The sequence below is a fragment of the Oryza brachyantha genome, chromosome 6 (assembly GCF_000231095.2).
Source record: "Oryza brachyantha chromosome 6, ObraRS2, whole genome shotgun sequence".
NCBI lineage: Eukaryota > Viridiplantae > Streptophyta > Magnoliopsida > Poales > Poaceae > Oryza > Oryza brachyantha.
This window is the reverse complement of record NC_023168.2, coordinates 20,400,308-20,413,433: the sequence shown is the minus strand read 5'-3', so window position 1 is coordinate 20,413,433 and position 13,126 is coordinate 20,400,308. Positions and strand designations below refer to the sequence as shown.

Sequence of the window (13,126 nt, the reverse complement as noted above, 5' to 3'; positions counted from 1 at the left end):
TTCACTGCCTCAGAGGTTGTTGTACAGCCGACATGTTTCTCGTGACCAACAATCAATGGCCTCCGACTGGATGATTGCACATCGTGTTCTTCTCTGCAATTGAGTTCACTCTCGTTTTTTCTTGAGTTGCTACCACACTGTCATCCTAGCATCCTTTGTGGTTAAACAACAGCTACTAGTGGCTGTTAATTACAGAGGCAATACCCCGACATTTGCCGTTTTCACCTGAATTAAAAGCTGGGCAAAGCATTCCCTGACACGCTATATATATATGTGTACAGTATCTACCTATTATTCAGAGACCATCACGTCACGTGCACTGTTCCTTTCGACGATCGGCCGCTAGCTGATGGTGAAGGGTTAATTGATTGGACTTTCATGAAAAAATTAAACGGTATATTTTTAAATGAAAAATTGGTTACAAATAAAAATTTAATATATATATATGGTGATTTAAAAGTTTTAATTTAAAAATTAAAGTTCAGTAAAAAAACTTAAAATCAGTTCTAACTTTAAAGTTAAAATTTTAAATTTTGGCTTAGAAGAGTACTCCCTCAGTACCAGATTATATGGATTCTGACTATTCACTTATAATTTTTAACCATTCGTCTTATTTAAAAATTTAGTGTAAATAAAAAAATTTATAAGTAATACTTAAACTAATTTTAATATTAAACAAAATAAATAATATTTTTAAATTTTTTGAATAAGACGACTGGTCAAGCATTACAAACAGAAAGTCAAAATCTCATATAATATGTGCCGGAGGGAGTAAGAAAAAGCGAAAAGATGATGATGCTAAGGCCTTGTTTAGTTCCCAAATTTTTTTTCCAAAAACATCACATCGAATTTTTGGACACCTAAATAAAGCATTAAATATAGATGAAAAAACTAATTACACAGTTACGAAAGAAATCTTGAGACGAATCTTTTGAGCCTAATTAGTCCATGATTAGCCATAAGTACTACAGTAACCAACATGTGGTAATGACGGATTAATTAGACTTAAAAGTTCGTCTCGCAGTTTCCAGGCTAGCCGTGAAATTCGTTTTTTCATTCGTGTCCGAAAATCCCTTCTAACATCCGATTAAATATTTAGCGTGACAAAATTTTCTCAATCTAAACACCCATAAGATGCAGCAGTAGCTCTCCGTCGTCAATCTGGCGATGTGATAGTTGAAAGGGGTTTCTCTTGATGGAGACCTGGAGGACCACCGACGACGATGTTCTCAGCCTCTAGCTACCTCAGGCGATCGAGCTGATTGCTAGCATTAGCTATGGCCTATGGGCTGAAATCATGCAAGCAAGCCGGCTGTTTCCATATGTAACGTTGTGCTGCGAAACTGTTTGCACGGCTCAATGATTTGATCGGGTTGGAGAAGCTACCTGCTGATTAGCTCCACTGTTCAGCCATCATGTGGCATTGGCATCGAACTGCAGTGCTTAGAAAGACGCCAGCTCAACCGGCGAGCTGGAGTAGGATCGGACTAGCTAGCTATGGCCATTACGGCATTGACCGTCCAATCGCGAGCCAACCTACAGCTGATTCCCTTCAATAATGGTTCCATGTTGGATTCAAGTGGTGACGCTGACAAGATAGCTTCTGGATAATGATAATCCGGCTTCCTTTTCATAGAAAGAGAGACTAGCTAGTAGCGACTTTGGATTATCCAACCCTACTATTTTTTCGGCCAAGGGGTGTTTAATCGGTTGCTTATTCAGAACATATTTATAAATAAAAAACAATTTATTAATATAACTTTATGTCCATGTTCTTAGTTATATACTTCATCCGTTTTGTATTGTAAGACTTTCTAGTATTACCTAGATTTATATGAATGCTAATGAATCTAGACACATATATAAATTATATACATTCATTAATAAATGAATTTAGGTAAGGCTAAAAAATATTACAATATGAAATAGATGTGGTAGAAGATAAGGCTAGAAAATAAAATACGATGAAAAAAACCTCAAAATCTACTTTAAATATAAGGTTAAAAATTTAAATTTTAACTTATAAATATAATTAGAAGTGAAAAGATAGGGTGCATGAGTTTCTAGGGTAGCACATGTGTGGAGCCAAAGTGGCGAGAAGAGGACACCGCTAGCAAGGGCAGCAAAGCACCAGATTAGCAGGCTCCTTTTGGGCCAGGAAAATGGAAAGCGTCAGGGACAGACAAAAGTTCTTTGGGTCGTAAAAGGGCTCTGAGGAGGCTCTAGCAGAGCCCAGAAAAGATTAGAGATTTGTTCGTGGGTTTCCATGGGCTGCAGCCTACAGGAAGACAGGTCCGGACCCCCTCTACGCTGGGTGTGTGACGAGGAGAAAATTGCTGCACGAAACGACGAGAGAAACTGCAGGTGCGTCTCGCCGTCTCGGTGCGGGCGTGGCCTCGTGGCGTCGCCATCTGCCGCCGGCCGCGCCGCACGCGGAAAATCCTGCGTACGCGTCGTCGTCTCGTCAGGAACTCTGTGTCCGTCTATTGATTAAATATTTAAAAATTTTAATTTCATCGATTAAATTCGGTTAATTTGATAATAATTTAAAAGCACACATATAAGTTAACGCATATGTTTAATTAAAAAATAAAAAAAATCAAACGCTTGAACATAAACTTTTCTCACCATAGTACTTGTGATAACCGATCGCGATATAACTGCTCCAAAGCATCTCACTGTGCTTATCTGGACCGGGTGTTTTCTGGGGTATGAGCTAGGTTTATAAAACCGACGGAAACCGGTTGGATTTTTCTCGGACCGGATTGATCATACAAACGGTTGGTTTTTTTGCCAAATACGGCAAAGCTGAGGTTAAATTTAAAACTTTTTTGAACTTAAATTTATTTTTTTGATAAGGGAGGCTGCAGGAACCGCGGATCAATCGCCCTTGTCGGAACTTTGAGATGATTTTACCAGTTTCTCATGGTTCGTCAATTGTTTTCTTATACATATTTCATTGATTTTATTAGGTATCAAAATTAGGAACGCTGTAACGTCAAGCAAATTTAGAGGGATGATTGTTTGGCTTATTTAGGGAAAAAATAAGACGATATATCTTAGCGATCTAACGCCAAGGCTAAAAAGTTAACTATAATTAAAAACCCTAAAATCTATTACAAATTCATGATTAAAAATTTAAACTTTAACGTATAAGCATAAAAAAGGATTTTGTGTATTTCCCCTGCATCTTCTCTCCTCTAGTCCTCTCCACAGGTGTAGGCCTGCCAATGGATTTAGATCCAATCCAAACCCACTTCAATCCGTCTCTTTACTAGTTAGTCTACCAAACAAACACACCCCAATTATTTTTCATTAGGATCCAATCCAAATCAATCCAACTTCATTTTTAGTCCAACCCGCACCAAACCATTTAGTTAAAATGGATCAAATCCACTCTTGTAGAATGGATGCACCCATTCGGTATGTATAAACTCGGATCTAAAATTTTAAAACTCGCGTTCACGCTATAAAAATTTATCAAATTTGACTGAAATTTGGTGGGATGATTTATTATGTTTAAGAGCAACTTTGTGCAAATTTTGATCAATTTCTACATGTGGGCCCCACGTATATCTATTCTCTTATCCATTACCTACCAAATTAAAGGATCCATTTGCCCTCCATGGGTTAAATCCATTTAAAACCTAAAATCACTTAACCAAACCTAGTCCATACCAATACATCTTTTCATATAACCTAACCCAATCCAATCCATTTAAAGTAACAATACATTTGCACCCAAACAAAAATAATCCAAATTAAAACCTAACCCATTTAATCTATTTCTATCCAACCTATTAGCATGCCTACACAGGTGCACGGGACAGCGCCTGTGCTCTTAGATGGCTTATTGCCTCTACTGTGAATCTGTGACCGCTGTGCACTGGGACGGTCTCCTAGACTCCCTCATGTCTAGCTCGACAAGGTTCCAAACCGGCCACGGCGATAAGCTATGTACGCTGTGCGTCGTCGTCTGCGACTTCCGCCACGACACGAGTCCAAAGCTGCCACCAGCGTGCGTCGTCCCGGCCCCGGTCCCGGCCGGCCGCCACCGAATGGCACCGCGCTTTTGCAGTTTGCTCCAAAAGCCGCCCACCTCAGTTGGAGCCGGGAAAAAAGTTGGCGAATACCCAATAAAAAAGACGAACGCGATCGATCCGATCCGACGTGCCCGGATTCCCACTTCGATCCTCCCACCTCCTCCTTTCCCCCACTCTCCTGCTCGCTTCGATCTTCTTCGCCGTCTCGTCTCTCCGATGGGCTCAGCTTCAGGTGAGACGTCCTTGGATTACTTCGCCGTCGATCGGCTTCGTGTTCGCAGTGTACTGACATGTGATGCGACGGTCGAGTTGAAGAGAACGGCGTCAGGGAGCACCTGCTGGACGTGGACGGCGGCGAGGGGGAAGGTGCGCCGGCGGCGGTGGCCGGGATGCCGAAGATACGGGTGCGCGGGCTGTCGCGGCGGTCGGAGGCGAGCGGCGAGGAGATCCTTCGCGGGGTCGACCTGGACGTGCCGCGCGGCGTGGTCGTCGGCGTCATCGGCCCCAGCGGCAGCGGCAAGTCCACGCTGCTCCGCGCGCTCAACCGCCTCTGGGAGCCCGCGCCGGGCGCCGTGCTCCTCGACGGCGTCGACATCTGCGCCATCGACGTCCTCGCGCTCCGCCGCAGGGTCGGCATGCTCTTCCAGCTCCCCGCCATGTTCGACGGTACGTACTCCGGCACCCTCAACCTTAACGTACGGTGATCCGGCAAGAAACCATCATGGATTCAACTCAATGCGTTACCCTTTCTAAACATACCTGGATTTCATTTCACAACAAAAAGATGATTTTTTTTCCCCAAGAGTATAAAAAGAAGATGGTTTGAAATCACCGATCGAGAATTTCGGTCAAAAATCAAACTTTACTAAATTAGTAATACGCAAGTTCAGATGATCAGCAGGCAAATATGTTTGACATTTTCCATAATGCTGCATACTTTGTTTCTTATATTTGATTGATTGGCCTAGTTGTCAATAAGCTAGCAAGAGAGAAACAATGATTAAATGTGACAATGTCGCTGTCAAAACCTACCAAATGGAAGCCGAGCGATCCCAAGTTGAGCACTTTTGGGATCATCTTGTTTTCAGAAGCGGGTGGATTGACTTTGTTGCTTTTAAGAACAAACCGATGTTAAATTTGGATCTTCCAGTGAATTTTTACACTAGAGGATTGGTACTTCTAGTTGAAAGAGAGTTTAATTTTACAGTAAAGTTAGTATACTGTAGCTGACACTTTGGAGGGTCGTAGTTGATAAAACTAATGCTTATTTTGTCTGCAAACACAAGTGGAGTCTTGCTTCCAAGATTTTCTGTGTCATTTCTGGAGTATAGTCATCTTTAATGTCCACGCCTGTAACAACGCGGCAATGAGTAACGTACACTACGGGTAATAGAATCTTCTAATCTCGTGGCTGACGTTTCAAAGCTACATAACAAAAGGATGCTCAAGAAAGGTCAGATTTCATGACACAAAACAAAATGTATTTAAAAAATGGATTTGCTAAACTACATTGTATGGGGACAAAATCTAAACAGTTTATTGGGCAGCGGTAGCTTGGAGTTAGGGATCTCATTTTTTCCGCTTATACTTATACTTATAAACCAAAATTTAAATTTTTAATCTTAAATTTAAAGTTAATTTTTAGAAATTTTTTAATCCTAGTTTGTTTTTCAGCATTTGTTTTTAGATTACAAAACACATATATAAAAATTTTATTTATAAAATATTTTTTAATAAATATGTCGTTTTGTTTTTCCCCGATCACCCAAATGATGGCCACGTAGGTCGGGTTGGTTGACCTGGATGGCTGATCTTGATCAGATAGATGGAAAGATCATCTAAGATATGTTGTGTTCTTTTATAGATGAAGGATGAAAGATGAAATATCATTTAATTTTTGTAATAGCTATTTAATAGTTTAACTATAAGAAAGTTGAAAATCTATATTGAAAATACGAGATGATAAACTTGTATATACAAACTTTTTAAAAAAACACGTCGTTTGGTAGTTCAGCAAGCTCGTGCGTAAAACTTGAGAATAATCTGTGTAAAATAACGACAAGAGATTCATACCAAAGTAAATTTCGTATGTTTGTTTCTATGGATGAAAGATGAATGATTATCTGATTTTGATAGATATTTGATAGTATAAATAATATAATTAACTACTATAAAATTGAGAAACATCATCCCCCACAGATGAAAAAACTCCATGCACCAAAAACTTGATCTTTTGCTTCAACTGAGATTTGCTCTGGTCCAACAAAAAATATAAATTATTTCTCATCATTAGATCTAACTGGATGCGCACTGTTAGATCCAACGATTATCAGAAACGACGAGGTACTGATACCAGTAGATACTTTTTATTACCTTTTTTATTACATTTTATTGTACTGCCCAACTGAAAAACCTTGTACCAGGAACCGTGGCTGACAACGTGCGATACGGGCCACAACTTCGCGGGAAGAAGCTGACCGACGCGGAAGTGCAGAGCCTACTGAGCCTCGCCGACCTCGACCCTGCTCTCTGCTCCCGCCCTGCCTCCGAGCTCTCCGTCGGCCAGGCGCAGCGCGTCGCCTTGGCCCGCACCCTCGCCAACGACCCAGAGGCACGTCCGACGATTCATCGTTCATCTCTTTCTTCATTGCCCTCGCCGATTTTTTCATCTCGTTTCGGATTCCGATGATGTTGATGCTGTGGTGTGTGTGTGTGTGTGCGCAGGTGCTTCTGCTGGATGAGCCGACGAGCGCGCTGGACCCGATCTCGACGCAGAACATCGAGGAGGCGATCGTGCGGCTGAAGAAGACGAGGGGGCTCACCACGGTGATGGTCTCCCACAGCGTCAAGCAGATCCAGCGCATCGCCGACCTGGTCTGCCTCGTCGTCGCCGGCGAGGTCGTCGAGGTGCTCCCGCCGTCGGGGCTGTCCGAGGCCAAGCACCCCATGGCACGCCGCTTCCTCGAGCTAAGCTGAAGACTCCCTCGTCGCCGGAGCCATCGGTACCTAGAAGAAGTAGGCCCTGATCCGTTCTGAGAAATTCGGATTTGTACTTGTAATCTAGAGATGGTCATGATGCGTTGCATGCTGTGTGCACTCTGGTGGAAATTTTTGGGGTGAGCTGATCTCATCTAGTGTTCTATATTTCATATTGCATTTTGGCACATATTATTCTTGATGAATTTTATAGTACTTATAGGTACCAAAATTTTATATTGAAATTTTGGTACTTTTTAAGTACCGTAAAATTGCTCATATCTAGACCCAACTAGCCTCCCTATATACATTGTGGCATTTTGGTACATATTCTTGGTTGTGTCCTAGATTATTTCTCGGCTTTTGCGCACAAGCTTATTAAACTGTTAAACGGTGTGTTCTTATAAAATATTTCTATATAAAAGTTTACCATCTCACATTTCTATAGCATATTTTTTTACTTTATATTAGTTAATCTCATCGTTTATACTATTAAATAGCTACAAAAATCAAATAATTTGTTATCTTTCACCACCAAAAGAACATAACCCCTTTTTTTTTTTAATAAACCCGACTAGCCTCCGGTGTTGTATTTACCGTATAGTACACTAGTGACAAAAGGAAGTGCAAGTATCAAATCTTATATGAAAGAGCTTTTTAAACATCCTTAAAATTATTAAAATTGTATCTTGATATATCATATTTTATATTATAAAAACTTAGTACTTTCATATGCTAGTTATATTTACCAAAATTTTACGCTAAAGATTTGTTACTTAAGGTATTTTCTCAGAGGCCGTAAAATTTTCATACATAAATAATAAAATTTTAAAGCCTTCATCTTCTACTTAGCCAGACAATTTATTTTAATTGATAGTAGTTTCTTTTCATCGTTGCCTATTTTTCACCATTGTTTATATTTTCATAATAAATTACTTTTTGGTTGTCTTACTCATTTTATTACACTTGTAGATTAAATTAAGTAGTATGTGCTACTGGATTTCTGATCATCTGATTTCTTCTGTGACATACAGATATTTCTAAAAAGATCTGATCGTGTTGATTTTTTTTTGGAAACATGGTACACATGTAGATGTTTATGATACTAGCTGAATGTCCATGCTTTACTATGGATAAAAGAAAATATTTTAATATTGCCTAAAATAAATAAAAATATATTTTTCATTAAATGTGTTATATATTTTTATAGGGAATATTCACCTTAATTTGATTTTATATCAGGCTACCTATTTAGATTTGATTGTTTCTTAATATTAATAAGTTTAATGAAAAATTTGTAAACTTTATATTGAGGATAGGTGGGGTGACAACATTCTTTTAAAGGATTATTTTAAAGGAGTATACATACACACTCACTCATGAACGCACACAAGTACACACTATTCCTATGAGAACATGTGCCAAGACTGAGTGAATATGTTATTATTTATGAAAACACCGTGGGCGTCTACGCTCAGTTTACTGCATTTGCTTGCACATGGATACGGTGACATTTGTTAAACGTACCAGACTAATTTTGATCCATTTATACGAAGAAAAACAAATCCGCCACCACAGCACTGCAAAATGACACCGCTTTTTCTTTAGAACTTTTGTACTAGTAGTTATTTAAATTTCAGGTAGGAAATGAGGCATCTGCAGTACAGTAATCCATTTCCACGAACATTTATAAGACGTACAAGGTGGAATTCATAACAGATATTTACATAGAAGCATACATCTCAAACCCTGCAAGGTAGGCATGCAGCATAAGTTCACTACAGCCAGTCTCTGAACAACATGCAAGTTACCTTCTCATAAACAAATGCTAGATCAACAAACAAACAATCAAACAAATCAACAATAACATTTCCATTCGTTTCAGCCACCAGAAGAATCAATCAAATGCTCAATGCAACAAAGAGAACAAGAAACCGAAACATGACAATATCACAAACACACCTCACATTTCAAACAAACCACGCATACATGCATCACCACTGAACTGAGGCTAAGCTTTCCCTCCAAAATCAAATCGATCAGCTCGATTTTCCCGGGCTGGTGTCCATGACCGTCTCGAACGCCCCGACCAGCGCCCTCACCTTGCTCTTCCTCTTCTCCAGCAGCGTCTTCTTGGTCTCCTCGATCACGTCGTTGCTCCGCGCCACGTCCTTCTTCTTCGGCTGCTCCTCCGACGACCGCTTCTCCATCGCCGTCTTCACCTTGCTCCCCTTGAACGTCAGCTTCGTCTTCTCCGTGTCCGTCCCCGTGGACGTGCCCTCCTTCACCGCCTTGGCAGCTTCTTTCACCGGCGGCGCCGTTGCTGGTCCTGGAGTCGTCAGGGTAGTATCGATCGCGGCCTTCTCCTTGTTGGTGGTAGCTTCTTCCGCCGCCGGCGTTGCGGGTTCCGACGGGCTCGCTTGCGCTGTCTCCGCATCGTCGCGAGCTTCTTCCAGCGGCGTCGCTGGCTCCGATGGGATGATCGGCTCCACTGCCACTTTTACCACCTCGGGAACTTGCTCTTGTGCTTCAGTGTCATCATTAACCGCAGGTTCTTCCTCCTTTGGATCTTCAGAGATCACAGAGTTCTCCGTGTTCTCTCCCGGTCTCGGTGCCTCTTCTTGCTGTCTCTCCTCCTCGGCCTTGATCGCCTCCTCCACGGCTGTGTCTTCAACCGTGGTGGATTCGGGTTCATCTTGCCGCCCGTTCTGCGTTGCCAATTCCGTTGTTTCTTCGACAATGGCGTCAGGCGGAGGCGGCGGCTCATCCTCTGCATTCCTCTGAATCTCTGTTTCTGGCTCTGCAATGGCGCCGGTTTGCGCCGGCGTCTCTTCCAGCTCCGGCGCATCTGTCTTTACCACGACGGCGACGGCCTCCTCCTCTGCTTCTCCTTCTGGCTCTCCCGTGCTAACCGGCTCCTCCTCTTGGCCTCTCTCCTCCATTGCTGCGACAACTTCTTGCGCCGTCTCCTCCTGCTCATGGCCTCTCTCCTCCACCGTCGCGGCAACTTCTTGCGGCGTCTCCTCCTGCCGTTTGTCTTGCTCTGCTTTGGGCTCCGGAGCCGCCGCCTCTGCTTGCACGGCGACGGCGGCTGGTGATGACTCGGCGGGCGCTTCAGGGGGCTGCTGGTGGTGCTCCTCCACGGACTGGGCTATCTTGGTTTCGGCCGGAGCACTGACAACCGCCTTGCCGGACCCCGTGTTCGCCGGAGTGACCTCCTCCTTGCCGGCGGCCGTGGTTGCCGCCGAGGTGGTCGCCTCCTTCTCTTTCTTGGCGCGTGACTTGCTGCTGCTGCTGCTGCCTTTGATGGCATTGGACGCCTTCTGCATCAGCTGCCTCGGCGACATCGCGGACCATCGCGACGTGGACGCCGCCACCTTGGCCTTGGGCGTGATCGGCCGCGGCGCTGATCCCGCCGGGGCCTTGTCGGTGGACCTCCTCGGCGTTCCTCCGGTACCGCCCTTGGATGAGGGCGACAACAACGACGACGAAGAGGACGAGCTGTGCAACGACGAGCTCACGGTGGGGCGGAGGAACGACGGCACCGGCTTGTCGGACGCCGAGGAGGTCGCGGCGAAGGAGGAGCGGCGGGAGGAGTCGGAGCTGTTGCGCGGGCTCGACGGAGGCCTGCCGCTGGTGCTTCGTGGCCGCGCCCCTTCTCGCGACCGCGGCGACGGCCGTGTCGCCATGGCCGGCCGCTTGTGCTTGCTTCCGCTGGGAAACAGAAGCAACGAGACTTGTCAGAGCACTGATCCTACAGGAGATTTCATGCTTAGCATATCAAATCAAAGCAAAATGAGCCATGATTTTTGCAAATTTATGAAACATGAGCTGGGGAATAATAAGCTAATTTAATTTGTTTGAAACATTAGTGGTTGACCTCGAAGATTTTGATGTTGTTTGGCACTTTGTCGACATGGTCACCACTGATCTATGTCCCTAGCTACTGCATGGTTATGGACTCTGATTTGAATCGGTTTCCTGGTTATATTCAGATGTTTGTAATTGTTTGACCTACAAAACACTCCCTGCACGTTTTGGAACCATGCCATTGTTGCTTTCAAATTTGATTCCATCTTTCCTATTTTTAATGTCCTTCCTTATTATCTGTGCTGCAAATTTTCTTCCCTTATTATCGTTCAAAAAAATGAATAAATAGAATCATTTTTTTTTGCAACTGTACAATTTCTGCTTGTTCTACTGAACATTAATTTAAAGCAAAACACATCATTAGCTCATGTTTCTGCAAAATTATCATCCTTTCCATCATTACATCAACCAATTTATCTTCGTGAAACAAGGCAAGCGAATTTCTTAAGAGAAAGATGACATGGATGACAAACGGCATACCTAGAACCCAGCGATATCAATTAAATCGCCGCTTGATCACCATCGACATGAGCCATGAACGAACGGCAGTTTCTCTCGTCTTCAAGCTAAGAGGAAGGGAGAAGCTTCATACCTTTTTTAAGCTTGAATCGGCCAAGAATGGCGTTTGCGAGAGGAGAAAGAGAGAGAGGGACAAGGCAACACGATGAGAGAAAGCCGGGCAATAGAAGGGCCTCATGTTTTTCCAAACAGACCTTGTCAAATGGTTGCAGCTGTGAGGCCATAGTTGACACCTGGTGAGGCATCCAACCTCTTGGCCGTTTCTCTCACTTCAGCTATTTTTAAACACCCATAGCTGCCAAGTCTTGCACACGGACTCTCTTCTTCGCAGAGAAAGAAAAAGGTTTATCCAATGCTTTTCAGTACCGTCTCAGAAATTTTCTTTTGAAAGAAACTGTCTCAGAAAATTTCAACGAGCACGACTTTTTTTCCCCATTTTTTTTGGGCAGCAAGAGACACATATCTTTCCAATCAGTTCGTTTATACTTATCCTTCGATGCCAAGATTTGTAATTTGAAACTTAATTTTAAAGTAGATTTTGTGTTTTTTTGTCACCATAGTTCGTTTTATACTTGCTTAGATGCCAAGATTTGTAATTGAAACTTAATTTTGAAGTAGATTTTATGTTTTTTTTGTCACCATAGTTCTTTTTATGAAATTTACTTTCGAATAATTTGACGTACCATATTAAAAATTTAGTACCTACCAAAATTTTGCAGTAAAATTTTTATATCTCAATATATTTTTTTAAGGACGATAAAAAACCCAAATGTCTTATCCCAAAATTATTTTGTGGTTGTTAATAATAGATATGTATAAGCTACAAGTACAAGCGAGACGATGTGTGGTTAATCTTACCACCTGTATGTTTTCACATGGTTAACAGTTCACAAAGATAAATATATAAGCTAATAGTAACAACAACAAAAAAAAAAAAGAAACACGCTGTGCTCTGTTTGGACCAGCCCGATAAGGTCAATGAGAAGGGTGGGCTTTTTAGCCCGGCCTGCTCGAACGCGACTTTTGTCCTGCACAGCCCAGTAATACATGGCTGCAGATCCAGCCCACAAGGTGCGCCTCGACGGTTCACCTCGCGGCTACGTCGTATCTCGCCGGCCGAAGAGTCGGGCTTTGCCGGCGCCGGCGCCGGCGCTTGGGCCGTCGTCCTGTTCGTTCTTGTTGACAATGATATTCCAAAATAACTTTTTAAATCAGAATTTGTTGCGTCACAGAATCTTCATTTTTGTGTAATAATTATATAAGAGTTTGACCAAAAAAAAAGTAGAAAACAGCTTCATTGGAGCTTGAGAAAGTATGAGACAAATTCATTGGAGTTTAGGGAACGGGCGAACATATCCACTAGAGTTTGAGAAGTTATTTAACATTTTAGCCCTTTGTATATTAGACGAATTGTTTTCTAGGACGAATGATTAGTATTTAATTCTGCTCTCATCCAGCGTGTGCATTGTACTAAACCATCAATGGGCTTGCCTAACGTCGAAAATCAAACAGCTCAACGGCGAAAAGAATTTCGGGACGCGGGCGGGACCAAACGTGACCCCAAGTCGCACGATGATTGCAGGGGATCGCCGTACCGGCCGCCAGCCAGCCAGCCCCTCCTGGTTTCTGTTTCTTCCTGGACTCTGCAAACCAATTATGCCCTGGAGCTGGAGCGTACCGGCGCCGAAGCCCCCCCAAGTCAAGTCACGCCCAATCAG

General features: G+C 42.9%; 2 protein-coding genes across 3 annotated transcripts; one reads left to right on the top strand and one right to left on the bottom strand.

The window, feature by feature from the left end:
- Positions 1-4,034: 4,034 nt before the first annotated feature.
- On the top strand, positions 4,035-7,192 carry LOC102699320 (protein STAR1). 2 transcript variants are annotated; one of them, XM_015838417.2, is made up of 4 exons: positions 4,035-4,275; positions 4,353-4,709; positions 6,467-6,654; positions 6,768-7,192. In XM_015838417.2, the coding sequence occupies exons 1-4, from the start codon at positions 4,059-4,061 to the stop codon at positions 7,017-7,019; spliced, it is 1,014 nt and encodes a 337-aa protein (XP_015693903.1). In that variant the 5' UTR covers positions 4,035-4,058; the 3' UTR covers positions 7,020-7,192. The 2 variants fall into 2 exon arrangements, with proteins under 2 accessions (XP_015693903.1, XP_006657287.2); XM_006657224.3 differs by having other exon boundaries at positions 4,038-4,275; positions 4,359-4,709.
- Positions 7,193-8,680: 1,488 nt separating this feature from the next.
- LOC102722872 (patellin-2-like) lies at positions 8,681-11,552 on the bottom strand. Its single transcript, XM_015838361.2, has 2 exons — positions 11,370-11,552; positions 8,681-10,733 (listed from the first exon to the last, which is right to left on the bottom strand). Exon 2 carries the CDS (start codon positions 10,706-10,708, stop codon positions 9,059-9,061), a length of 1,650 nt encoding a protein of 549 aa, XP_015693847.2. The 5' UTR covers positions 10,709-10,733; positions 11,370-11,552; the 3' UTR covers positions 8,681-9,058.
- Between the last annotated feature and the right edge of the window lie 1,574 nt (positions 11,553-13,126).